General features: G+C 34.6%; 1 protein-coding gene across 3 annotated transcripts; it reads left to right on the top strand.

Annotated features, from left to right (window-relative positions):
• The first annotated feature begins 4,326 nt into the window (after window positions 1-4,326).
• On the top strand, window positions 4,327-27,686 carry CCDC112 (coiled-coil domain containing 112). Of its 3 annotated transcripts, none has more exons than XM_039848484.1 (10): window positions 4,328-4,587; window positions 10,193-10,314; window positions 13,635-13,756; window positions 16,355-16,444; window positions 18,169-18,244; window positions 18,632-18,884; window positions 21,958-22,368; window positions 23,688-23,783; window positions 24,506-24,624; window positions 24,799-27,686. In XM_039848484.1, exons 1-10 carry the CDS (start codon window positions 4,465-4,467, stop codon window positions 24,827-24,829), a joined length of 1,443 nt encoding a protein of 480 aa, XP_039704418.1. In that variant the 5' UTR covers window positions 4,328-4,464; the 3' UTR covers window positions 24,830-27,686. The 3 variants fall into 3 exon arrangements, with proteins under 3 accessions (XP_039704417.1, XP_039704418.1, XP_039704416.1); XM_039848482.1 differs by having other exon boundaries at window positions 4,329-4,587; window positions 18,632-19,022; XM_039848483.1 differs by lacking the exon at window positions 23,688-23,783 and having other exon boundaries at window positions 4,327-4,587; window positions 18,632-19,022.
• The last annotated feature ends 189 nt before the right edge of the window (window positions 27,687-27,875 follow it).

Genomic DNA, 27,875 nt, shown 5'->3' with positions numbered 1-27,875 from the left:
TCACAACGACAATCTAAGAGTTACAAATGTCTATACACTAAAATAATACAGCACTGACATTCATAAGAAGTACAGGGGATACAAGAAGAAAAAGATAGAAAAACAGTATCAGGAGACCTTAATTTACCTCTCTCAGTCTATGATGATTCAAGAATTCAAAAAATTAAGTAAGGATTGGTATGGAATATAACCATATGAAGCAAAATTGACTAAAACTATCATTTTTACTATTTACTAATATTATTATTACTAAATAGTTTTTTAGGAATAAGATTTAATAAGAGGAAAAATAGGCTTGCACACAAAGACTGAACCAAGAACTGTAAGAACAGTTTTAAAAGATAGATAGCCTGGTGTAGTAGGCAGTTCTAGCAACTAACAGCTCATAACAACCCAGATCAAGTGCCTTTTCAGGATGCTTTGCAAGTAGGAGTGGCCATGTGACTCAGTTACAGTTAGTGATGTATAAATGGAAGGCATTGGGTAAGGCTCTTTGAAAAGATTTTTAAAGGGTGACAGATTAGCTGTTATGCTCCTTTTGCTCTTTGCTGTTGTAGCAGACACTGTAGGTGTCCCACCTCTTGAGTTTACTCAGCCACAGTGACAGTTTCCCACCTGTCCACAGGCCTTTCTTCTTGGCTTAATGGCTTTCTCTGGGAACTTGTTTAGTCATGTGTGGAGCAGCCTATAAATGCTGGTGTTTACTGGCCCCAGGGCAATCCTCAATCCGTGAGATTTGAGATTTGGTAGATAGATACCTCAGCTTCCCCATTCCTTAGTGGAGCAATTTTGAGGAACGTTCTATGAGATTCTGCAGAAGGTCCCTAGGTGGAGTGAGAGTCCTAGTTGCCCACAGCTGTAACCACTAAAGCACTCTTTATTGGCTTTTCTCCTTTCCCTGACTCATTTTCCCTACTCCCTCACTTGGCTTCCTGAAATCATCTCCCAAATAATCAGCCTCCTCTACCCGGTCCTTGTCTCATGATCTGATTTCAGGGGAGCCCAAACTGACAGCCTTCTTCCTTCTTCTTGTTGAGAATATAAGTGTGAGAATTGGAAAGGAAGGGTTAACATTATCTCTACTTGCAGATAATTAAATAGTATAAATAGAAACCCTAAGAGAATCATTCTAAAAATTATACCAAAATTAAGAGAATTGATTGAAGTAGTAATATAAAAATTAACAAATAAAAATCAATTGTCTTCATATATCCAAAGATAAACAGCTAGATGATATGAAGGAAGGGGAAGTCACACTAATAGTAGCAATGAAAAAGATTTTTAAAACTTAGGAATAAACTTAAAGGAAAAGGTTTACTCTTCAAAGATGCAAAAGTAGACTTGAACAAATGTAACAGCATACCTTGTTCATGGATAGGAGAACTCTACATCATACATATATTCTTCCCAGGTTAATACACAAATTTAATGTGATTGTAATGAAAATATCAAGATTTTTCTACCAAAGTAGACTGTTAATTCTAAAGTTCTTTTGGGAATGAACAAGCAGGGAAAGGTAGGAAAATCCTGGCCAGGGGTGGGGTCGGTGGGGGGAGAAGAACAATGAGGGGAATTAGCCCAAAAGACATTTAAACATTTTTATAAAGCCCCTATAATTTAAAAAGTGCAGATTCATTGAGATATAAATAGATATACAAAATGATAGAATAGGATAGAAAGTTCAACATGGAACAGTTATATGCGAAAAGTTAAGTGACACCTAAAATACAGAGCAGGTCTGGGAATAACATTGTTTCACTCAATGTTTCAAATACAGAGCAGGTCTGGGAATAATATTGTTTCACTCAATGTTTCTTTATAACATTGATGAAATGCTCAGGAACTTAACTCTTTTTTATGTTTAGCCTTTGGTAAAATTGGTTTTATTTCATGTCATTTCACTTATATTTGTAGAACCTATCGATGATGTTAAGTGAGGGCTTACTGTACTATTTTTAATAAATGTTGTTGGCATAACTAAATAGTCATATGGGAAAAAGTAAACTCAGGTTCATATCTCACACTAGATACCAGAATGGAATCCAAATAGTCTAAATATCTAAATGTAAAAAGTGAAGCCACACAACAAAAGAAGGATTCATCTCTTTATAAACTGGGAGTGAGAAAAGCCACTTCAACTACATAAAAATAAAAAGAACCCTTTCAAAGCAAAAAAAAAGTAAAAGTCACAAAACAAATGAAAAACATAGAAGAAAATATTTGCTATATCACAAAATTATATCACAATCACCTACTTGATAAAAAAAACTTTAAAAAACTGAGTAGAGAAATAACGAATATCAATAGGGAAAAGATGTGAACAGAGAGTTCAAAGAAAAGAAAGCAGATGTCCTTTGACTTATGAAAAAAGGGTAACCTTTATTCATAATAAAAGAAAGGCAAATTAAAATTACTGGAAGATAGCATTTTTCACCTATTCAGATTGTCAAAAATCCAAAAACTTGAAAAAATATCATGATGGCAAGTAATAAAGAAACAGACACTCTCAAGCATCGCTAGTGGGAGTGCAAAATGGTACAATTCCTATGAATAGGAATTTAGCAATATCTAACTATGTTGCGTTTGCAGTTAGCCTTTGACTCAGCAATTTGATTGAAGATATACTTCTCCAAATACTAATGGATCATTACTTGTCACAGCAAAAGATTAGAAATAACCCAAACATCTATCAGTAGATGACTGGTTGAATAAAACAATGGAGTATTATACCTTCACTCAAAAAAATGAGAGAGATTTCTATGAACTGTTATCAGTGAGTTCCAGGATATATTAAGTGAAAAATGTAAGGTGTGTTAGGGGTTGAATTGTGTCCTTCAAAGAGATATGCTTAAGTCCTTACACCCAGAACCTGTGAATGTGATCTTATTTGGAAATAAGGTCTTTGTAGATGTAATCAAGTTAAGATAAGGTCATACTGGATTAGGGTGGACCCTAATCCAATGACTGATGTCCTTACAAAAAGAGGAAAATTTGAACAGAGACATGAACACACAGGGGAGTAACTAGGCCATGCAAAGGTGGAGGCAAAGGCTGGAGCAATGCTTTCACAAGCCAAGGGACACCACTGGTCGCCAGCAACCACAAGAAGCAAGGAGAGAAGCATGGAACAGATTCTTCCTCTGAGCCCCCAAGAAAGAATCAACCCTGCTGCCACCTTGATTTTGGACCTCTGGCCTCCTGAACTGTGAAAGAATAAATTTCTACTGTTATAAACCACTCGGTTTGTGATACTTTCTTATGGCATCCCTAGGAAGCTAATACAATTGTTACATGTCTTTGTAAAAAAAAAAGAAAGAAAGAAAGAAAGAAAGAAAGGAAAAATGATATAGATATCTATCTATATTCATTTTTTTGCAATAGGAACAAGCCAGAACTTCATAAAAATGGTTACACATAGAGGATAAGCTGAAATGGTACAGAGAGCATGTGTTTGGAAGTGAGACTTCTTTAAATATACCTTGTCACATAATTTTGACTTTATTACACAATTTATATTTTTTAAAAAAGTAAACCAAATACAATCAAAAGAACCCAACTGTATACAAATTGATTCTATAATCACAGAGAGAAAAGACAAATTTCAGAAAACTTTTAACACAACACTCAGACTGGATATCCTCCTGTCCGGGACATTCTAAGGACGAAAAGAACTGCAAAATGGTCTTAAATGTTGCTTAGAAGGTTGACTATTAGTGGTGATATTAGAACTGTAGTTTGAACTACGTAATTGTTGCAAGAAAAATAAGTAATATGTTGATATTCTAAGGAACCAAAACTTTCAGTGTAAGTAAGAAGAAATGCAAATACATAAGAAGTTAAAGACAAACCTCAAGTTCTAGGAGTGCAACTATGGCACTCCTGTCTCTGGTATCTGATAGAGTGGGGCATGCTCCGTTTTGTTTCTTTGAAAAGTAAAATATAGTTCATTGTTCAAGCCCATCAATAATGCTTTTTCATTTAGTCTGTTTCACCAGCACTTAGTAGAAACCTAAAAAGAAGTTCTATTATGAAAAATATAGAGATAGATATTATAGCTATTTCTATGTGACACAAATGTATTTAAGTATGAGAATGAAAGACAATTTTCTTGGAGGTTTGAGGACAAAACGGATAAGATGTAGAAAGATTCTGCCGAATAAGAATAGATATGTGCACTGGAAAAAGTATACAAACCCGCGGGAGAGCAGAGCCACGCAGACCCGCTGCTCTGCCTGCGCCCTCGCCCGGCCCCGCCCTGATCTTGGACCCCGCCGGCAACCGGCTCCTCACTCCGGCCCCGCCCCGCGCCCCGCCCCGAGCCCCGCCCCGCCCCGCATCCACACCCGGCCCTGCAGACCCGCGGAGCCTGGCCGCGCAGGGAACTGTGTGCAGAGCTAGCCGCTCCCCGCGCCCGCAAGCCCAGGCCGCGGTGGTCGCTGCGGCTGGAGCGGCTGGCGAGGAAAGATGGCCGCCCTGACGACGGTGGTGGTGGCGGCGGCGGCCACCGCGGTAGCCGGGGCTGTGGCGGGGGCGGGGCCGGGCGCGGCCACAGGGACCGGCGTGGGAGCAGCGCCCGTGCCGCAACAGGTAAATCGAGGAGGGCCGGAGCCCGTCTGGTGGTGGGCGTGGGCCCGCGGGGGCTGCAGGCCGCGGAGGCGGGACGGGGCCCCTCGGCCCTCGCCGAACAGGTGTCTCTGCAGCGCGGCCCCGGGAGGCGCAGAGTCAGCCTCCCTTTGCTCCGGGCCTGGCTCACGCCGGGCGTTGCGCTTTGTTCGTTTGTGCATTTAACTGCTTTTACAGAGCCACTTCCGTGTAGTTTCAGAATCGAGGACCACCTGGATGGAAAACCCTGGCTTTGCCGTTTCCTAGTTTCTGATAGTAACCTACTTATCCTCTCGGTGACTCGGTTTCTTCCCTAAAAATATTGGAACTGATAGCATGAACCTTCCCGAGCTATGGAGATTGGGAAGCAAGCCCCTAATACAATGCTTGGTTGGAGAGAGATTCAGCACCGAGTAATTAATTGGTGGCTGCTCTATTATTGTATCTGCCTTGGGAACACAAGGAGGAATCGAATATGGGATGGTCCGAGGCAGATATGGTCCAAAGATCCTTTTGGGACTCCTTTCTCCACAGTTACGACTAGAAAATCCCTTAAAGAATTGGTGGATCCAGTTGCTCAGGCCAAGGATCCTTGACTCCTCATTCTGTCATAGCCCACACCTAAAGCACGGGCAATTCCTCTGTTCTACCTTAAGAATAAATCCAGAATCCCACTCCTTACCACTTCCAGTGCTACTACCCTTGCCCACACCATCATTTCTCCCCTGGCTTTCCTAATTGGTTTCTCTTCTTCCACTCTTGTCTTCCTAAATTATTCTGAGCAGCCAGGGTTATTCAGTCCAGTAATGACACTCCAAGTGATTTTTTACCTCACTCAGAGTAAAAGCCAACATCCTTTCCATGGTCTCCAGAGCCTATGAGCTGACCCCACCACCTGCCTGTCACCTCTTCAGCAGTGTCCTGCTCTGAGTCTGCTGTAGCTATTCTGGCTTCTTGGTGATCCCCCAGACATGCCAAGCACTATCCTACCTCATGAGCTTTGTAATTGCTGTTCCCTCTGCTCAGAATGCTCTTCTCCATGGTTAGCACTGTCACTGCCTTCAGATATCTTTGTTCAAATGTCATCAGCTCAGTGATTCTTCCCATGACCTCCCCAGACTGAATCCCCTTACCCAACACACCTTGTCTCCTTTTATCCATAGCACTTGTTACCCCAGGGGTAGGTGGTGGGTGGAAAAAGACAATAAAAAATAGGTATAAAATATGTAATATGTAAATTCTATGAGGGTAGAAGCTTTTGGAAGTTTTATTAGCTCTTTTATTCTCAGTACCAAGAACTGTGCCTTTGTAGTCCTGGAACGTAGTAGATGCTCACTAAATATTTGTAGATCAGTCCAAACCTGAAGGAATGCTGTTGTGAGCTAAGGGCAGGTTCCATTTTTTAATTCCTCTAAAGAAATACAGTGTCTCATACAAATTCAGGAAATTCCACCTCAGGCAAATTTTCTCACATATCTTTTGTAATTCTCTTTATTATTCTAACTCTGGCCCAAATGTCTCAGAAAAAAAGTATAAAATATATTAAAATACAGAATATGTAGAATACTTTTAAACATTTTAAAATATTTTTTAAATGTATGACCCTAGTGGTTTCACCGTCTACTGGCTTTCTTCATGAAACATTTCTGGCTTACTCTAGTTCAAAATTTTTTCTTCTTTAAATTCTTATAACCATGCATTTCTCACAAGTCGCCTAATATTGTTATTGATGCACACTTTTATCACTCCACTATGGCGATTCTCAGAGGTTTTCCTTCCCCAGGTTTGGAATATTTTAAATATTATATCAGTCTCTGACATTTAGCAATGTCTGGAGACATTTTCGTTTTCACGACTGTGTGAGGCTGGGAGATAGAGTATACCAGTGGTATCTAGTGGGTAGAGGCCAAAGAGCAGCCCCCCACAACAAAAAGTTATCTGGTTCAAATATTATTGTGCTGAGGTTGAGACATCCTGCTTTAGACCCTCTCACCACTTTTGGGAAGGAAGAGCCTCATAGTTGACATGTAATGGGGTAGAATTCCTCAGGGGTGTTGGGTTTTTAAAAAAGGAATCAGAATCTTTCCTGTACCATATTGCGATTTTTTAAAGAAGTTTAACTATGTGTTATCCATCTTTCTGTTCCCCCAACATACCACACACATACACATCTATGCATTCAAATTCTATACTCTAACATTGAACTTGAATATTTGTCATATGATTACTTGAATGAATATTCCTATAGACTCTAACAGTGAAACCAGCTGTGCTCTTGAGAAGAGATAATTTTTCCGATGACAACCTCATGATGTTAGAGATGTCTGCCAAAACATCTGTTTTAGTCTTCTAGAGCCTCCATAACAAAATAACGCAGATTAGGTGGCTTAAATAACAGAAATTTATTTTTTTACACTTTTGTAAGTTGAGAAGTTCAAATCAAGGTAATGTCAGAGTTGGTTTCTGGTGAGACCTCCTTTCTTAGCTTGTGTACAGCCACCTTCTTGCTGTGTCCTCAATGGGCTTTCCTCTGTACATATGTAGAGAAAGAGAAAGAGTCACTTGTGTCTCTTCCTCTTCTTATTAGGACACCAGTCCCATTGGATTAGGACCCCATCCTTGTGACCTCATTTAACCTAATTACCTCCTTAAATGTCCTATCTCCAAATATAGTCACGAAGGAAGTTAGGGCTTCACTATTACAAATTTGGGGGGAACATAATCCAATCCATAACAGTTCCCTTAAATTATTTTGAAGTTACTATATTTGAAGTGATAATGTACCCTATCTATGCTTTTTACTATTTGTATATTATTTGTTCATAATCCTTATCAGCCATTGCTTTTCAAGACTGAAGACTGCAAATCTCTTTGTCTTTTCAAGTGCCATTCCCCTTTTGATCATTTTAGCTGTTGAATTATGGCTTTTTTTTTTTTTTAAGTATCTCTGACAGTATCACACTAGTGTATATCCTAATTTTGTACCAGAATAGGACTGTTTGTTTTGTTTCTAGTGAGCTCCCTGTGATAGCCTATATTTTATGACAATTGGCTGCCTGGAGTAGTCCTTCAGAAATTACTATTTTCATTCTCTTACTTTCAATGATTTCTCAAAATAGATTTCCTCTAGATCACACACATACATAGGGCTGTATGTTTGTCTAAGTGTAGTAGAATGAAGAATGTGTACCTCCCCCCACTAGGGATAGTCACATCCTAATCTCCAGCGCCTGTGAGTATTTGCCCTTACATGATAAAACGGACTTTGCCAATGTGATTAAATTAAGAGTCTTAAAATGGGGAAATTATCCTAGATTATTTGGGTGGGCCAATGTATTCACAAAGGTCCTTATAAAAGAGAATTAGGAAGATCAGAACCAATGGTAGGAGATGCAATGATGGAAGCAAGAGAGTAAAGTGATATGAAGAAGGGGCCATGAGTCAAGGAATGAATGTGGCCTCTAAAAGCTGAAAAAAAGGTAAGGAAGTGGCTTCTCCTCTAAAGCCTTCAAAAAGAATGCAGTCCTGTCAACATCTTTATTTTGACTTGATCTCCAGAACTTGTGTTGTTTAAGGCACTAAGTTTGTTGTAAATTGATTTGTGATATGTTTGTTTTATTAGCAACAGGAAACTAATACACCAAAGAAGACCTAGAAAGTCCTAAGATCTTATCTTTGTCTGACCTAGAAACTTTGTGCAAGTAGGAAGTGAAGGCTAAGGTAGAGTTGTAAACCGCTTACCCAGGTATCGAAGGCATGCTCCAGAGTGCACATAGAGCCCCTCAGCAAAGACTAGAAGACTTACTGGTTCAAGATATCTAAGAGAATCTCTGACCAACCAATTATTATCTAACAACTAAGCAGAGAATTCAGTGCCACTCAAAGAAAATAGACTTTGCCAGATTAGTTCAGGATAATGACTAAACGAACAACAACAACAAGAAGCCTTGGAGGGAAAGAATCGCATTTTCAGAGTTGCCACATTATATTACGTAGATTACTCAGTTTTAACAACAACAACAAAAAATAGATATAAAAAGAAATTAAGAAAGTGCAGTCCACACACAGGAGAAATTTTTTTAAAGGTAGTAAAAAGAAACTGCCTCTAAGGAAGACTAGGTGTTGGGCATAATAGGCAAAGACTTTAAATCAGCTATTTTAAATATATTCGAAAACTAAAGGAAACCATTTCTACATACTAAAATAAAGTGTGAGAATGATGTTTCACCAAATAGAAAATATCTATAAAGATAAAAATTTTAACAAAATTAAATAGAAATTCTGGAGTTAAAAAGTACAGTAATTCAAATGAAAAATTCTCTAGAGTGACTCAGCTCTAAATTTGAGCTGGCAGATGAAAGAAGCAATAAACTTGAACATAGATCAGTTTAGATTATCCAGACTGAAGAACAGAAGGAAAAAAAGAATGAAGAAAAATGAACAGAGCCTCAGAGACCTGTGAAACACCATCAATCATCATGTACAATAGCATCTCACAAAGAGAAGAGAGCAGAGGGGAAGAGGAAGACTATTGAAGAAATAATGGCTGAAAATTTGATGGAAAATGTTAACGTATATTCTGTTGGAACTCAATAAACTCCAAGTAGAATAAACTCAGAGAGATCTATACCTAGACTCATCATAATCAAACTGTAGAGAGACAAAAACAAAAAATCTTGAAACCATCAGCAGAGATGCAGTCAACATATAACAGGTGATTTCTCATCAGAAACCTTGGACTCCAGAAGGCAGTGGGCTGATGTCAAAATGCTGAAAGAAAGGAACTGTCAACCAAGAATTCTATGTCCAGCAAATTATTCTCTAAAAATGATGGCGACTACATCAAACTCAAGCTGCTGCACAGCAAAGGAACCCATTAATAAAATGAAAAGGCAACCTACTGAATGGGAGAAAATATTTGCAAATCATATATCTGATAAGAGGTTAATACCAAAAATATATAAAGAACTTGTACAACTCAATAGCAAAAAAAAAACAACAACAACAACAACAAAAAACCCAATATGATTAAAAAATGGGCAGAGGAACCAAACAGACATTTTTTCAGAGAAGGCATACAGATGGCCAACAGGTACATGAAAAGTTGCATAACATCAATAATCAAGGGAAATGGAAATCTAAACCACATTGAGATATTACTTCACACCTGTTAGAATGGCTATTGTCAAAGAGACAATAAGTAACAAGTGTTGGTGAGGATGTAGAGAAAAGGGAACCCTTGTGCACTGTTGGGAATGTAAATTTGTGCAGTCACTATGGAAAATAGTATGGAGGTGCTTCAAAAAATTAAAAGAACTACCATATGATTCAGCAATTCCACTTATGGGTATTTATCTGAAGAAAACAAAAACACTAACTTGGAAGATATACGCACTCTCACATTCACTGTAGCATTATTTACAATAGCCAAGGTATGGAAGCAACCTAGGTGTCCATTGATGGATGAATGGATAAGAATCTCCATTATTGGCATTTTTTATCTCTGAAAAAAATTCCACGTTTATCTCTTACCATTTTTATTATTGAGGATAAATTTATTTGTGTGTGTGTGTGTTTTTTTTTTATGCAGAATGATGGCTGTTTTGGTACTTCAGGTGGAATTCGTTCTTTTCAGCTCCAAAACTGGAAGCAGAAAGTTAGTCGGACTAAGAAAGCAGAATTTATACGCACAGCAGAAAAATTTAAAAATCAGTAAGTATGAGAACATTATCTTTAAATAACATTATTAGTCATTTTTTTCTGAACAGTGTAAAGTTAATTCCATATCATCCTATTTCTACAGTAAGTTATAAAATTTTAGTCACTAGCCTTTCAAATATTAAATAACGATGGGGAAGTATGAGATAGGCAAATGGTAATAGACTATTTAATATAATTTTAAGTAGAGTTATTTAAATTTTATTTATTTACTTTGACCATTTTGTCACAGTATACTTCAAGGGAAACAAAACAGTTACTTCTTTAGATCTCATATATCAAATAATAGACTCAATACATTTTCACTTATCAAGGTAAGCACTTGGTAAATATATTTGAGTGAGTGATTAATGAACAGTCTGTACTCTTGAGTTATTTTTTTCAAAGTGGTCTTTTAATTGGTCTATCTCCCATAGTCTCTGCCCCTTTCGGATCCATCCTGCACACTATGACTAGATTAATTGAGAACTTTTAATTTATAGTGTGTATGTATTTTTTCTTTAAATAACCAGTGGTCTTTATCAAATGTTCAAAGTTGTCAACAGCACGATGATATGATAAATATCGTGAGGAATGATAAAAGAAACTCAGAGCAGCCAACCCTACCCTATAGTTGAGAGCTTTATCAAAACACTGCCTTGAATTTATACTGTATCAATTTGCTGAAGAACCAAGAGAAATGGAGCCTTTTGTGAGAAATGGTCTCGACCAGAATTAGTGGCAGTTGTTTAGAAATTCTACCAGTAAAAAAGTATACTGTTTGAATTTCAAAGTTATACCATACTGTAGCTTTGAGAGATTGAAATCTCACTGCATTCATATATTTTTAATCCTTAGAATTTGAGAAAACAGTTTTTTCCCTTTGATTTTCAAAATGCATTACCTTAGATAAGAATTGGACTCTAGGTTAGGGTTTTGAGTTTATGTTTCTCTCTAGATAAAGTAATCCACAAGCAGTTAATGTCTGTATACATAGCAAACCAGTACATTATGCCAGTATAGATACCTTTTCTACCAGTATGTGTTAGTTTAGCAGCTCTTATCAGGCTTTCTGCATGTTACAAGGTTTTGGAAAAACTCATTGAAAGAGTTTTAGAAAAATCCATTTGAGTGTTTCTATCCAACAATTCTCATTGAATACAAAAGGAAAAACCCACAATTTATATATAATTCTGTTTTCAGAATAAGTAATATATTCACATGGTTCAAAAATCAATACATATTAAAGAGTACACAGAGGAAAGTCTCTGTTTCACCCGCGACCCCAGCCACCCACTTCCTCTCTTCTCAGACAGCCACTATTTTTGATTTCTTATGTATCCTACCACAGATATTTTATAATCTGTGCTAATAAGGAAATAAAAATACATATTCAGATTTTCCCTCATATAAATGTACACAGTGTTCTGGATCTTGTTTTATTGTTTTTATTTTTTTTTTAACTTAAGCATATATCTTAGATACCAAAGAATTATTGATCTTGTCAGGCATGATAATGACATAACTATAGTTATGTAAGTCAGATATCCATAATCTCTGGAGAGGCACACCAAAGTATGTTGGCGTGAAATTACATAATGTAGTGAATTTACTATAGAATACTTAAGCAAAAAAAAAAAAGAGAGAGAGAGAAAAGAAAAGAAAGGAAGACGGATGAACCAAGAGAAGAAAAAGAGGTAAAATTGTTGAGTCAGAGTGATATGAGGGTTATATCATTTGAGGGTATATGAGAGGAGTCAATTTGCCATTCTCTACTTTTGGGTATGATTAACATTTTCATATAAAATCTTATAAAAAGAGTGGATCTTGGAGAACTTTCCCTATTGGTACATAGAATACAAACAGTGCTACAGTTAATTAGGATTAGGTCCGTATCATTTTGCATACGTGTGTGAATGTATCTTTAGGAAAAATTCCTAGAAATAAAAATGCTGTTAAAGGTATATGAATTTGCAAATGGGACAAATTGCCAGTCTGATAGGTGTACAGTGTTACCGTGGTGTAGTTTTAATTTCCACTTCTCTTACTGTGAGTGAGGTTGAGCATCTTTTCATGTATTTGGCAATTTGTTTCCATTATTACATTTTGAATGTCTTTATAAGTTAATGGATCTAATCCAGGAATGGTAAAACATAACTAACTTACTATCATAGCATATTCTTTATGTATGCTAGAAATTTCTATTTATTCAAAGTAGTTTTCCCCACTAACCACACCTAGGTAGGCTTCCTAGTCCTCAGCACAGACTCTAGTAGCCACCCTCAATTCATTAGTGTTAACCTTCAGATTGAAATTTATTTGACATTTCTGTTCTGTCCATTGCTTCCTCTCCCAAACACAAGTGCTAAGTGATGATCCCCTCAGCCTTTGGGGCAGCCAGGTAGGCCTGGAGCAGTCTCATCTGTTTTTCCCAGTATGCCTTATAAATAACAGATTTTTCTCTCTGTGTGCCAAAGTGAAAAGGATTGGGAATTCTGCCTTATACAGTTGCCTCGCAGGTTGTATGAAATTAAGTCACTGGCCAGAGACACTGCACCACTCCTTAAATCCAGGATTAGAGGAGAATTATTCATATTCTACATTCTGAGAGAGAGAAAACAACCAAAAAAGCCTTCTTTCTTGATACTACAGTATTTGTTTTGTTTTACTCCAGGATTTAAACTAACATTAGATCTTCTTATTGGTAGATGGACTAAATCCAAAGAAGCTCTGAAGTAAATGTAGGCAATATCTCTTAAATGTACTAAAATTTCTGTCTTCATAGATTGTTTGCCTCTTAAATTTTTAGTTTAATTAATAACATTAATTGCATGTCCATAGTACATTTTTACTGTTAAAAATCCCTTATATGTATTATCTAATATAGTGTTAATCATGGCCCTGTTATTATTCACATTTTAGCATTGAGGAGGTTCATACTAGCAAAGGTTAAATATCTTGGTTCAGGTTACAAAGTTAACAATATCTCCTATTGAAAGCAGCCATCAGCATGGTGGCCATTTTCAGACCACAATGAGATTGAGTTGGATTCAATAGCCAAAAGTTTATGTATTTTGAAAGCAAGTCTATGACTGCATTTTCTTAAATTAACATTTTATAATTTAAATAACAATTCAAATTTCTTGTGATTTTAATTGAACTTAGTGCTTTTCTAACTACTGTTTTGACTTCTTAGCCTTATTATCCAAGTAACTATATTTTGACTCCTTTGATGAATTAATCCAAAAATAATGATTATTTTGAGTGTCTTCATATTTTAAACAATTAAAAATATATTTAAGTCATATTTATATCATTTGTTTCTTTTCCTAAAGAGTTATTAACATGGAAAAAGATAAACACAGTCATTTCTACAACCAAAAAAGTGACTTTAGAATCGAGCATAGTATGCTGGAAGAATTGGAAAATAAATTGATTAACAGCAGGAAAACAGAAAGTAAGTTGAGTTCATGATGAACAAAAACTATTGAGTGATATAAAGTTGTAGTTTTGCCCTGTGCTTTGTGTTTGTGTTTTGACTGTTACATTTTCTATCACATTACTTTCTAGTTAGTAATGAATATCTTTTAGGGATATGTATTTATTTTTTCAGGTCACTATTTAGTGATTCTAACTGGATTGTTTTCTATGTGTATTTCTTCCAATTTAATAGGAAAAAGAGGGTTTTGTTTTTTGGTTGACAACTCAGTTAATGTTATTAAAATTTTCTGTGCTGTCTGATCTTAGCTCATTACCCTGTTGTAGTTGACTGAGACCTGGACTAAGTAAACATCAACAGATTCAGAACCTATACTTTGGAGTAGTATGAAGTGATCAGGTTACATAATCTCTTAAACCTGAGGTTACTTTTCCATGATATGAAATCTACTATTTCCACCTCAGGGGAGCTGTCCAGTGCATCCCCTGAGATGCCATATAAGAAAATGCCTTCCTGGGGAGAAGGGGGAAGTGTCTTATAGCTTGTACAGAAAATGTTTTACTGTTTGCTGTGACTGTCAGCCATTGTTAATAGTGTACTAAATGTTGGCCTTAATAAAGAATTCTACAAGAATACCTTGTTTCATTGTAGAGTAGATTTTATATCTAGAAAAATTCTTACATTATAATAAAAAAAAAACTACTAAGGATTGCTTAGAGAAAGACTGACTAGTGGTTATCAACCAACTAAGCTTTATAAAATACTGACTTATATAGAGGTTATACTTCTTATGGTAATCCCTCATAGCCAATTAAAAGAAATTCTTAGTTTTCTCTTTCAGAATATAAGATTCCACTATTTTAAAAAGTCATCTTTTGTTAGATAATGGCAAGAATCATTCTCCCTTTTCTGTTTGAGTGATGACAGTAACTAATATAAAAACCAAATTTCAGACCTCCTCTTTGATTCATAGAGAAATGTAAACATAGTTTAATACATCTTAATTTCCCACAGTTCTTTTACAGTCTACTGGGAGGCTGATCTTTCTGTCTCTCGATCATGCCATTAAGTAGAGTGTCTACATTCTCTGCATTTTAAGTTACTCGATATTTTCTTTTTTAAGGCAACTTTATTTTTATCTTTTTATTTCTTTTGTTCTACACTTTTGACTCTCTTTATTCATACTTTACATTTTTCTTATGTAGGAGAGGATGGAATGCATTGTTTTGGTATAAGAATATAGAAGTTTTCCCTTCCCATATTACAGCTCAGAAGTCATAAATAACCTTTTTCTTACCTCAAATATAACTCAGTTGTAGCCTCCATTTGTGTAAAGTTGAACTTAAATGGTTTGCTTATACAGAGTGGCTGTTCCAAATGAATAAATTAAAAAATCACTTTCCCTATAGTGGTTTCGCTGTAGCTGATTAAACTATGGCAAAAAGAAAACAACAAAAAACACTTTCCTAATTACTTAACTTTACTAGAGAAGTTTCTTGATCTAACGCTCCAACAGTGTTTCAGAACCTATAAAATACATTGGATAAATTTTCCGCTTTTCTGACACTCTTGAATTTTAATAAAAGAAAGAACAAGCCAAAGTCATGTATACATATTTTACATTTGTTTTGAATATTAACACTGGCTCTAGGCCTGTAGGTAAACTTTTTAATAAAATTTGTTTTTAAGGACTTTTGGATATAGCTATTTGGTGCTTCATGCTCATTTGTGAAAGAGTTGCAAGAAGAAAAGAATGAGGCATAAATAAAGTACCCAAAGATGATAAAATAATATTGCTATTAAATATATTATACAAATACATATGTGTGAATGTAAATATGTTAACCTAATAATTTAAATAAATGTTAAAGTAAGATTATTGCTTCAGAAAAAAAAATATGAAAGAATCCAGTCTTTCTGCTGCTGATATAGAACATCTGAAAATGTCTTTGAGACAATCCTGTTTTTCAGGCCTTCATTGTGAGCCTAACATTTTCAGGCTGGTCCTTTGGAAGAGCATGGCATCCTATAGCATATGTATCACTAAATGGTACCTAAGGCACCTCTTCACCTAAGGCCATGACACTGACACCAGTAGGTATCACGGGGCCCCATCTTAGAGGATGTGTTTAGATGAAGTTAATTCTCATTAGAAGTCTGTCAATATTCATAGAATTAATATTGGCTAGACAGTTTTAATATTCAACAAGAGTTAAGATCTATTTCAAATTCTGTTTCCACAAATTATAACAAATTAAGAAGAAAAGAAAAAACTGCTGAAGAACCAAACATGGTTAAACCTAAGCTACTAATCCATGTATTTAAAACTCAGTCTTCACAGAGTAAAAAGGAGAGACATTTTCTTGGCAGAGGTTATAGTGAGATTTAACCCATTGTGCTTTTAAATACTAGAGGAAATTGAGAGATGCTTTATTTAGAGCAGGTGTACTTAAAAATGTTTGGGCAGTTTTGACACTTATAACTACCTTTTGTTCATTTTTAAATTGCTCTTGGCTATCTTTTACTAAGTGATGGTGATCAGTCTTAAGTGTAGATCCTGAACTGTAAATGCATTTGTCGTAGAATTATTTTAAAGTATGTACTTCTTCCTTACAGGAGCAAAAATCCAGCAACAATTGGCCAAAATACATAACAATGTAAAGAAACTTCAGTATCAGTTAAAAGATGTGAAGCCTACACTTGACTGTAAGTACATTTAGATTTTATATTCTTTAATATAAGTATTTTCTGTTCATTAGAAAAATTTATATTTTTCTAATAAGAACTTTTATAAAATTTTTTATTTAGTATTAATGGAGCTAAGCACTACTTTATCAGACAGAGGTTGATAGAGATACATTGGAGAATTGTACTATCTGGTACTTATGTAGTTTTTTTAATCTTTAAAATGCTATCAAACCTGACAAATTATGAAGTAGGCAGAACAGGTATCAATGTCATTTATAAGATGGAGAATCTGTGGTATGGAAAAATTCAGATTCAGCTAATGAAGAGGGAAAAAAGACTGATTTCCTGATTCTTAGCCTAATGCTTTTCCCGTCATTTGCTTTTCAAAATAATTGTCTTTCAGAAGCATTTTGAATACCTAAAGAAATGGTTAGATAGTATTTGTGGGGGGAAAAAAATTGTATCATTCATTCCTGAAGGATCAAAGCAGTATTGTGAAGTGCTCAAGATGTATGGACTTAAGAGTCAGACACATGTTGGGTCACATCTTTGATCTATCAGTTATGTGATAGCAAGTTACTGATCTCTCTGAGCTTTTATTTCCTCAGTTCTAAAATATAGATAATCATAGCACCTAACTCATTGGGTTGTTGTGGGGACGAAGTGAGACAATATGCATAAAGCATTTGTGCAGTGATTATAACATCACAAGCACTAAAAAAATGGCATATGTGAATATTACAATTATTTATTAAATTAATTCATGAAACTATAAAAATACTAGAAGAGACATGGGTTAATATTTTTATAATTGTATTATAGTTTATAAGAATGACAAACCATAAAGAAAAAAGTGGGCAAAATTGACTACTTAAAAAAAAAACCCATAAGCAAAGTCAAAAGACAAATTAGGAAAACATTAGCAATATATATATTATTTAAAAAACTAATATCCATAATATATAAGAAGTGCCTACAAATTGGAACAACAAAGGCAACCTAATAGAAAAAAAGACGAAGATTATAAAGTGTACGTTATAGCAAAAGAAATACAAAACATAAGAGAAAAGTGCTTGGGCTTATTATCACAAAAAATGTCAATTAAATCAATCTTAAGTGTTTGCCTCTCATTTTGGACATGGCTAAAAGTACATAGGAAGGGGCACTCTCAAGAACTAATTTGGCAGAGCCTCTTTGAAAAACAATGCGATGGTGTCTAGCATACTGTAAAGTGGGCATACTTTTCATTTCAAGTTTTATCAATTATCCTGTAAAAATATTTCAGCATGCAAAACAGGATATGCAAATATGTTTATTACAGCACTGCATCTATTTAAAGGTTCATCAATTGGAGAATTACTTGAATGAATTAGAGTAGATTTAGATAATGAAATAACATGTAGCTATAAAAAGAATGAGGTAGCCATATATATATTGACAAAGTTAACCATAACATTTGGTTAAATAAGAACTGCAAGTCATAAAACAGAATGTATAGTGTGAAACCTTTTTTTGTGAGCAATAATGATATTTAATGATATGTATGCATAGGAAAAAGAGTCCCTAATCAGAAAAAAAAATTGTAGTCATAAAAATTAGCTTTTAAAAGCACATTTTCCTTATCCTTTAGGCTAAGAAATGTTTTTAAATTAAGGGAACAGTCCCTTTTTCCCTTAATATTTTATTCTTCGTCATACTGAATATAACATACATACATAACATAATTTTTTCTTTTTTTTTAGTTGTTGAAAAGCTCAGAGAAATGATGGAAGAAATTGAAAATGCAATTAACACTTTTAAGGAAGAGCAGAGGTTGATGTATGTTTTAAACTGATTTTCATATAAAATTATTGACCTTTATTTTTTAATAACTCCACTAAGTTGTTGTATACAAACGATTTTTTATGTATTTAATATTAATCCTACGCAAAAGCAGTAAAACATCTCTCTTCTTTTGTTTTAACTTTTAGATTGCTTTTCATGTTTAAAGTGACTTTTGATTTATATTTGCACAATGTAAAATCTCAAGTAAGAATTTGAAAGATTGTTTTATTCTCTGAGGAAACTCTTTTAAGACATAGATTTATAAATATTAATAATAAGTGGTGATGACATGAAAAGAGCAGTAATTAAATTTGAGGAAAAAATAACAGATTAATATAGATTGGTTTGTATCTTATTCAAACTTTATTTTTGAAATTTTAGATATGAAGAGCTTACTAAAGAAGAGAAATCAACTAATAATGAATTGAGTGCCATATCAAGAAAAATTGACACATGGGCTTTGGGTAATTCAGAAACAGAGAAAGCTTTTAGAGCAATGTCAAGCAAAGTACCTATAGACAAAGTAACTCCAAGTACTCTTCCAGAAGAAGTGGTAGATTTTGAAAAATTCCTTCAGCAAACAGGAGGGCGACAAGGGGGCTGGGATGATTATGATCACCAGAACTTTGTAAAGGTGAGAAACAAACATAAAGGGAAATCAACATTTATGGGAGAAGTTCTAGAACACCTTCCTGGAAGAACACAGGATGAAGTTCTACAGCATGAGAAATGGTATCAAAAATTTCTGGCCCTAGAAGAAAGAAAAAGAGAGGTAATAGTAATTAAAATAGCTGTTATTAGTTGTATATTTCTGTGTTCCAGGCACTATGCTAAACTCTTTTATGTATATTATTAACTTTACAACAACACCATGAGGTATATTGTTGTTTCCCACCCCACCCTCATCTTATAGAAGGTGAAACAGGCATTGAGAAGTTAAGTAAATTTAACTAATGAACTACAGTTGGACTTTCTCAAAGCCAACATTTCTACCCCAAGAAATAATACAGTGGGCCAGAAAATTTCTGATTGTGGGCAAAACCCTCTATATCCACCAGAAATGTGGAAAATCCAGATCTCATCAGGCTTTTGATAAAAGGCATTTACCACAAAGGCCACGTTGTATTTAGTAGAAAATAAGAGGCAGTAGAAAAAATTCTTTGCCATTTAAAAGTTTCGTTGAGATTTGGAACTTCAGCTCCATTGCTTATTTTAAAAGACTCACAATTTTGGCTACCCCAGAGAAAAGAGTAACTCTTAAGTGTAGCAAATATCTAAAAAGTTCCATTTTCACAAAGTATTTCCCTGGCTTTGGTTTAGATTAGGACTTCTCAACTTTGGTACAGTTGACTATTTGAGCTGGGCAATTCTTTGCTGTGAGGGCCGTCACGTGCATTGTAGGATGGTTAGCAGATTCCCTGGCCTCCACCCACTAGATGCTATAACACCTCCTTAGTTCTGATTATCAAAAATGGCTCCAGACATTGCCAAATGGCCCCTGGAGAGCAAAAGTCACCCATTGTTGAGAACCATGGGTTTAGATAGTAAGTCTGAGTCACTTTTTTGTAGACTTTGGCTATAGTAAACTTCATCTTGCTTGATTTAACAACAGAAGTATGACTGTTCAATAGATGACATACCTAAGGAGCATTAAATAAATATTGATACCATGTTTAGTCTAAATTTTTAGAGGCAATATTATTTCATCCCTCCAAAATAATTTAAATGTAGGAAGATTGAAATTTGAGATTTGAAGAAAATTTTTTGAAACGTAAGTCATTTTTAAAAACTCAAAATAACGAGCTGTTAGGAATGATTTGGGCTTTTTTCAAGAATACTGAAAACATGGGGTCCCTAAACCAGCAAAGAGGTCCGTGGACCAGCAAAATTAGCATCATCTGGGAACTTGGTAGAATTTACCACGCCCCAACCTGAGAACTAATCCACACTCTGGGGATGAGGCCCAGTAATCTGTGTTTTAACAAGTCCTTTTGGTTATTCTATTGCAAGCTAAATTTTGAAAACTACCTCTCTAGTAAAGAACGGATACAGTGCCTCTTGTAATAAAGTTAAAGTACCTTAATTCTAGCTAACTCCTGTTCCCAACCACTGTTTCCTGATATTTGATGATGAATTGAATATAAGGTTGGTAAGGTATGAGGAGTTATGAAAGTGGAGGTGCCATTTACTAAAGTGGGACATGTAGAGGAGAAGAAGGAAGTTTGGGGGGAAGCATAAGGAATGTAGTTTCAAATCTACTGAGTTTAAGATGCTGAGTAGGAGATTTACCATTTTTCTTTCCTACTTCTGTTAATATGTTCTGTGTTATCCTAAATGAAGATACTTATTTTCATACATGCCCTGAAATTTATGTCCTGAGTATCTTTGCTTATCTTATTTTCACTTTCTGGAAGCTCCATTCTTTCCTCCTCAATCCTAGCCTGTCAAAATCTGCCCAGGTCAGATGATGCTTCCTTCTTGCCCACTCAAACATAAGTAGTCCCTAGAATTTCAGTACCACTTTGTTTATACCTTTATTATGATGTGATATGGCACATCATAATATATTCTAGAATATATTCTAGATATACACACTAGAATATATTCTAGTATTTATACAATGCTACTCAAACTTGGACCATGGACTGGATGTTAGTTTGCAAACTATTACTGACTGGTCTTCAGTGAAGTAAAGTGATTGCACCAGAATCAGCTACCCAGTAAGCATGCTGTTTAGTTCAGTTGACTTATTTTTCATAGAAAACGTTCTCATTGAAGGAGGCAGTGCGTTGATTTACATTCTGGCATGAATCCTTCATCTGTGAACTAGCACATTGAGTAGCACTGTCAGTTGGCATTTGGTATTGTTTTAATAATCTGTGGTTCCTGTCACATTGCCTTGCATATTGTACATACACATAGGGATTTATTGAATGAATGAATCATACACCATGAGGAAAGATGAGAAAATAGTTTCCTGACTTGAGGGGAAAGTAATTCAGTGGCTATATCCTTTATGACATGGAGAAGGCTGCTAGAGTTTTTAATTATCTTTACATACCCTATATAAAGCTATAGAGCTGTTTCGCTATTTTTTATTTTTTTTTATTTTTTTTACACTTAAGTAGCACTACATGCCAGGCACTGACTCATTTAATCTTTACAGAAACCTTGTTCCAGAGGTGTTACCTACCACTTTTACGGATGAGCAAAACGAAGACAGAACTTTAGTGACTTGTCCAAGGTCACATCTAGTAAATGGCATATGATTTGGTCCTAAATAGCCTGGCTTCAGAGCCCATGGTGTCAACCACCTCACTTTTAAGTCTTCTGATATTTGACCAGAGGAAGGTTACTCAGAAAGAGTTCTGAGCCTAGAAAGAAGATTTGGAAACAGATATGACATGTGAGAGGAAAAGGATATTTCCATGAACAGAAACGAATGAGGCGCAGCCCTTGCGAAACCTGGAAATTAAGAGAGGACGAGGAAGGCCAAAAGAATAAATGATTATCTGGGGTTTTAAAAGGCATTAATTTTTTTAAAGAGAGTAGAAAAAAATTGCAGTGGTTAAAAAATAAAAATAAAAAACCCTTGAAAACCTAAACAACTAGCATCCTGCCATCAGTACTCTTTATAGGAAGATGGATTTGAGGTTGTATTTTGGTTATTAAAAATACTTTTCTCTTGCTGTTTTTTTAAAAATCAGTCTATTCAGAATTGGAAAACTAAAAAGCAGCAAAAAAAGGAGGAAATTTTCAAGTTAAAGGAAAAGGCAGAGACCATATCTGTGCTTTTTAATAACAAACCAGAAGATAATCAAAAGCAAAAAGAACAAAGACAGAAGCAGAAATTGGCAGTTGAAGCTTGGAAAAAACAGAAAAGCATAGAAATGTCAATGAAATATGCTTCCCAGTTAAAAGAAGAGGAAGAGAAAGAGAAAAAGCAGCAGAAAGAGCGCCAACGCCAGTTTAAATTAAAATTACTACTAGAAAACTATACCCAGCAGAAGAAAGAACAAGAAGAATTTTTAAGACTTGAAAAGGAGATAAGGGAAAAAGCAGAAAAGGCAGAAAAAAGGAAGACTGCTGCTGATGAAATTTCTAGATTTCAAGAAAGAGTGAGTAAATATATTTTCAAATAATTTTTCAGTGCTACACATAGAGGTATTACTTCCAGTTCAGCAAAAGTTGAGTGCTGGTTATATCTGGGATTGTACCTACCAAATGAGCAAGCCAAAGATCTACAAGTAGGAAATTTCAGTATAAAGTGGTAAATAGTGTGGTGATTAAGGTGTGGGCAGAGAACTTTAGGAGGTGGATATGCAGAGAGGGAAGCTTACCAAAGTTATGAGTGTCAGAGAGAAGGTGATAGTTGAGTCCTGAAGGAGAAGGGGAAGCAAAGAGAAGACCCTAAGCAGAGGGAAGAGCATAAATGACAGTTGGAGGAGTGCAACTGTGGTTTGTGGGGGAAGCTATAAACACGTCGGTATTCTTAGAGCATCAAATGGAAGATGGGAACCAGCAGGAGGCAAGGCTGGTAAGGTAGCCACACAGGCCAGGCCATGAATGTCTGTCTTCTCTGCCAAACTGGCTTTCTCCACAGGTGATTTGCTTACTTGTTCACTGTCCATCTCCCTACCATAGTATAAGCTCCATGAAGGCAGAAGTTTTGTCTTTTTGTTCATCTCTGTACGCTGTACATTGTAGATACTCAAAGGATACTTAAAGGAATCAAAGCTATTGCTGAGAGATAGGATTATAATTGATTTTAATTATATATACAAGAAAAATGCTAGTCAAAGAGATTGCCATATTATTATCCAATAAAGTGGAATTCAGTCCAAAGAGTATTTAAAAAGACAAGGAAGTGTACTTTTAAGTGAAAAGGGTACAAACTGTTATGACTATAACTATTATGGAAGGTTATATGCATCAAAATGCATAGCAATAATACTGATAAAGCAAAAAACAAGGGAAGTACAAAAAAATAGACAAACACATTAATAGTGAAATTTCTTTTAGGCTGTTTAAGAAAATTTCCCTAAATAACAAAATGCCTAATCTCTAAAAAAGTAAGCACACCACATAATAAAAGATGAAGAAAAAAGAAAACCTGTCAAACAAAAAAAGAGATTTAAAACGAGACATATCTGTATTGATAAGTGAAAATGGACTTAACTTACATATTAAAAAGGAGTTTTAGCCTGAACCATAAAAGACACCTAAAAGAAAGTGATTCAGATGGGATGTGCATGTATTATGTTTATATTCAGAGAAAATAAATCTCTTTGTTAGAAAAGGTCAATACTGAAGGAGTATTGATATTTAAGGTAATTTAATTGTACTTCAAAGCAACTAAACTTTGAAACAAATGTAGTCGATTTTACTTTCTTAATGTTATCTTTTTTTTTTTTTTTGGTCGGTATATGTTTTTTAGGATTTATATAAACTTGAATTGAAAATTCTTGATAGACAGTCAAAAGAGGATGAAAAGGCAGATAAACAAAGGAGACTGGCAAAATTAAAAGAAAAGGTACTCCGTACGGGGATTAATTATTTTTATTGTTATTCTAATTTCTTGATTTGTAAGAAAGCAAACATAAAATCTGTTTTCTTTATATCCAGCTTCATTTCTGTATCATCTCCTTCAATTTCATACCTATTTATTTGCATATTACATGCATAGCTTAGTAAAATTTAAGCAACTATTGTTTGATTTCTGCCATTTCACTTGATAAGCACCTCATTTTCTTACACCCTAAATTAATTCTCTCTTGCTACTCTGTTCTTTTCTTCATTCTTTCTATCTGAGCCTCTATTTTAGATTGATGGCAGCTATGAGCATTGCTTAATCTCATTGGTGATCCTCATAGCTAAAGATGTTGGTGACTCTCGTGGATGAAACAAAGAATTTACTGGTGGTTATTTATCCTAAATTTATTGTCTGGCTATGCCACCAACATACTTTGCTGCATCACATTTCCCTCAGAATTGAAAAAAAAATAAGACAATAGAAATATAATAAAATATTTGAAGTAGAAAAATAAATTAACAATTTATTAATAGATTGATGCAGTCCAAATTTTATTTTAGCTATATGAGCACAATTAGAAGTTTGCTAAAGAGGTTATTAACAATTTTATTTTTTAGTTAACATTAAATATTTTTCTTAAAACTTTTGTTACTAAGGATCTTACAAGTACAAACTTAATAGTTCATTAAATTAACTGGCACTCATTTTAATTCTGATTACAGGTTGAAAACAATGTTAGCAGAGATCCCTCTAGGCTTTACAAACCTACCAAAGGTTGGGAAGAACGGACCAAAAAGATAGGGCCTTCAGGCTCTGGACCACTTTTACATATCCCACATAGGTAAAAAGGAGTTTGAATGGGTAATTTAATAACTGCATGTTTATGTATGTATATTTTACAGTAAAAAGTTGAGAAAGCAAATTTATACACATTTTCGAAGTTAACATTTAATCAGGTAGGCTTTTAAAAAAATCTCACATGTATTTATATTTGCTCTTCTCTTCTTTTCCTTAGGGCTATTCCAACCTGGAGACAAGGAGTTTAGAAAAGAATGTGAGATAATGAAATTAATATTAAGTTGATGAAAATGTTAGCATATTCAGTTATAACAGGACAGAGTGACTAATCACGTTCTTTAAATATCACTAGCCTAATCAGATTGAGTATTGTGTTGTATGTGAATTGACAGATGCTAAATTCCATTTGGTATTGTCATTAGTATTTCCTGTTTATGCTGAGAAAGTATTTATTGTGTATGCTGGCCTATTGATGTAAAATTTTTTAGATAAGTTTATGTTACAAATAGTATTTCACTTAAATGCTCAGAATATTTAAAGATATTTTGTTTTTGTTATGGCATTGAAAAATAAATTGGGACAATCACAGAGTGACATTTTCAAACCAAAATTTTGTACATTTATATCTTGGAAGTAAATTAGCTTGAGTAACAAAAATGTAAAGCTTTTCTTTTTTGAGTTATAAAAAAAAGTTAGTACTTTTTTCAAAGCTTACCAAATCGGTAGTTTGTCAGTTACTACATTTTTGTGTAATGTTTTCTATTTGTTTGAAGCATGCTTTGTTTTATATAAAGAATATTTAATTTAAAAATTTGCCTCACACCTCATATATAACCTATTATTTGTACTATTGATATAAATTTTTCAGTTTCCTTTAGCTTTTCCAAATTTTCCTTCAGCCTTTCTGGACTTTACACATTTATAAAATCTTTGTGTCTTTCACATCTTCCTGGCTGGTGCAGTTTTCTTCTCTGCTTCTGTTTGCCTCAAAATATTTGGCTAAAGAGTTAATTTTAAAATTTCCAAACATTTGTACATGAAAACACAATGTAACAATTTAACAACTCAACTTTTCATATTATAAAATCTTAGTTCCTAACTTTAATTAGTTCTCATCTTATAGGAAAGTTACCATATACATATTAAATATAGGAAACTTGTTTCTTATGGCTTTTATCTTAGAGTATCTTTAATTATAACTTGATACATTTAAGTCAGATGACTCAGAAATTTACTATGAATAGTAGTCAAAACCTTTTCTTATTTGACAGTTATTATTCAGTGTAGATAACTTACAAAGGAAACTGAATTCTAATTACACAGTTATTGGTGCAAAATAGAAGTAACAATACATCCTTAATTAGGAATGCCCATTTTATTTGTAGTACTCGTTCTCTATAATTTTAAAAAATGATTTGAGGCAGTTTAGAAATAAAATATAGAACAGGGCAAGGGGATTTAAAAACAACTGAACAGCTATAAAATACAGGAAAGTAAGGGTCTCTTAAGTGTTGCTTACTAATATGTTGCTCTTTTTTGCACATAAATGCAGCTTTCAATTTCCTTTAAGGTAAGCAAACTGGGCAATGTGATTCTTACGGCATTTTTTGTTTTTTTTTTGTTTTGTTTTTTAATAAAAGAAAGTGTAGAAGTTTCTTTGAAGAAACCGGTTCTAACTGAATCTAAAATAAATGAGGAATTTATTATATGGACCCTTTATAATAAAGTATATAGATAAACAATATAAAGTGTCTTCAGTTACAAGCTCATGGAGAAGATGTCAAATAAAAATTTATTATACTGGTTTAAAAAGTATATTAATAAGAAATTTAGGAAGAAACACTAAAAAATGTTATAAAGTACCCATAATTCCACCACCCCAGGGTAACTTTTTCAAAAATATACCTACATATTTTAAAATAGCTGTAGTCAGAGTATATTTTAGTTACTGTAATCACTTAACATTACACATTTTCCTGTCTTTCTATGTAATTCAAACATTATCATTTAGTAGCTGAATGATATTCAGATATGGGTGCTCTTTTATTACCACACTTTGAAGACTTGATCTAGTCTTCTTAACTAATAATGTAGAGTGCATTTTATGTGGGGTTAGAGTCTGTCATGAATATGTCAAAAACCTTGTATGATCAGAATCACTCATGAAAGCCTTTTACTTACCTAGAAATGTATTATTTCAATGAGTCCACCATAGAAATATTTCCTCCATATTTGGAACATATTGCTGGTTCTTGAGCTAAGAATCAGAAGAATATTTGGCTTCACTCTAAGGGCCAAGTTGAATAGTACTGTCTTTTTGAGCATATATAGAGTGCACATAGTTAATTCTAGTAAGTGTGTGTGGTACTATACTTTGAACATCTTCAGACATTTGTGTGAGTGGGGTGGGGGGAGAGAGAATCTTAATTGTAATAAGTAAACTACTAGACTGTGTACCTGAAGGGCAAGGATTGTGGCCTCTTTATTTGTAAGGAAGCACTGGCCATTTGTTAATGTGGTATTTGTTCAAAGGCATGCAGGAAAACCTGTGAATAAGTAGTTACTAGTACCTAAAATTATGCAAGGCACTTTGGGTTGTTGAATAAGTGTAAGATAACTCCAGCCCCAACAGTACATTTTTTAAGAAATACATTTTCTAAGTAAGCTGTTAATTAAAATTATACCCAAACTTCTGTTAGCTCATATTTATAAGGAACCTAGTTCAGGCCTGATCCTTGGGTGGATTTTTTCCCCCCAAGACTTCATGAATTTTTAAAGGGAACTGAATTCCCTTCTTTTGAAAAATAGCTAAAAGCATTTTATTTCATTTTTTAGTATATGGGTAGTTGGAGAATATGTTGAGCTTGTTTGCTGTTGCAGATTGATGCAACAGTGATGCAGCATGACACACTGACTCAAGCAAAGAGGGAAATGTTTCAGAATTGTTAAAGAAAATGATGCAAAGTCACATACATACGAATATATGTCGTGTGTATATTGCATTGAGAGATATATTTAAAATTTCTGATATTCTAGAAGGGACTAGGAATGTCTCTGAACTTTTATAGTGTCAATAATTATTTAATAAACATTTGTTTATCTCAATGGCTTGATTTCTAGGTTTCGTTGCCTTATCCGTTCAGCTTTAAATTTTGGCCTTCCAAAAATGAGTCTGTTGGCAAATTTAAATTGGCTTATTCCTGTTTTCATATATACATCCTCAAGTTGTTTAGGGCCTCGATTTTCTCAAAGCGACCTTGAAGCTGTTGACCTTGCGCTTCCTCCCACGGACGA

This window comes from Pteropus medius, unplaced genomic scaffold (assembly GCF_902729225.1).
Source record: "Pteropus medius unplaced genomic scaffold, Ma_sr-lr_union100, whole genome shotgun sequence".
Lineage (NCBI taxonomy): Eukaryota > Metazoa > Chordata > Mammalia > Chiroptera > Pteropodidae > Pteropus > Pteropus medius.
This window is presented reverse-complemented; position numbering and strand designations above follow the sequence as displayed.

Excerpts from the sequence above, each read along its gene's own strand:
- CCDC112 (XM_039848482.1), top strand. The coding sequence starts at position 4,465 with ATGGCCGCCCTGACGACGGTGGTGGTGGCGGCGGCGGCCACCGCGGTA. Across the intron at positions 16,445-18,168 it reads TGTGAAGCCTACACTTGACT|TTGTTGAAAAGCTCAGAGAA; the intron begins GTAAGTACATTT and ends CTTTTTTTTTAG. Across the intron at positions 19,023-21,957 it reads TAGAAGAAAGAAAAAGAGAG|TCTATTCAGAATTGGAAAAC; the intron begins GTAATAGTAATT and ends TTTAAAAATCAG.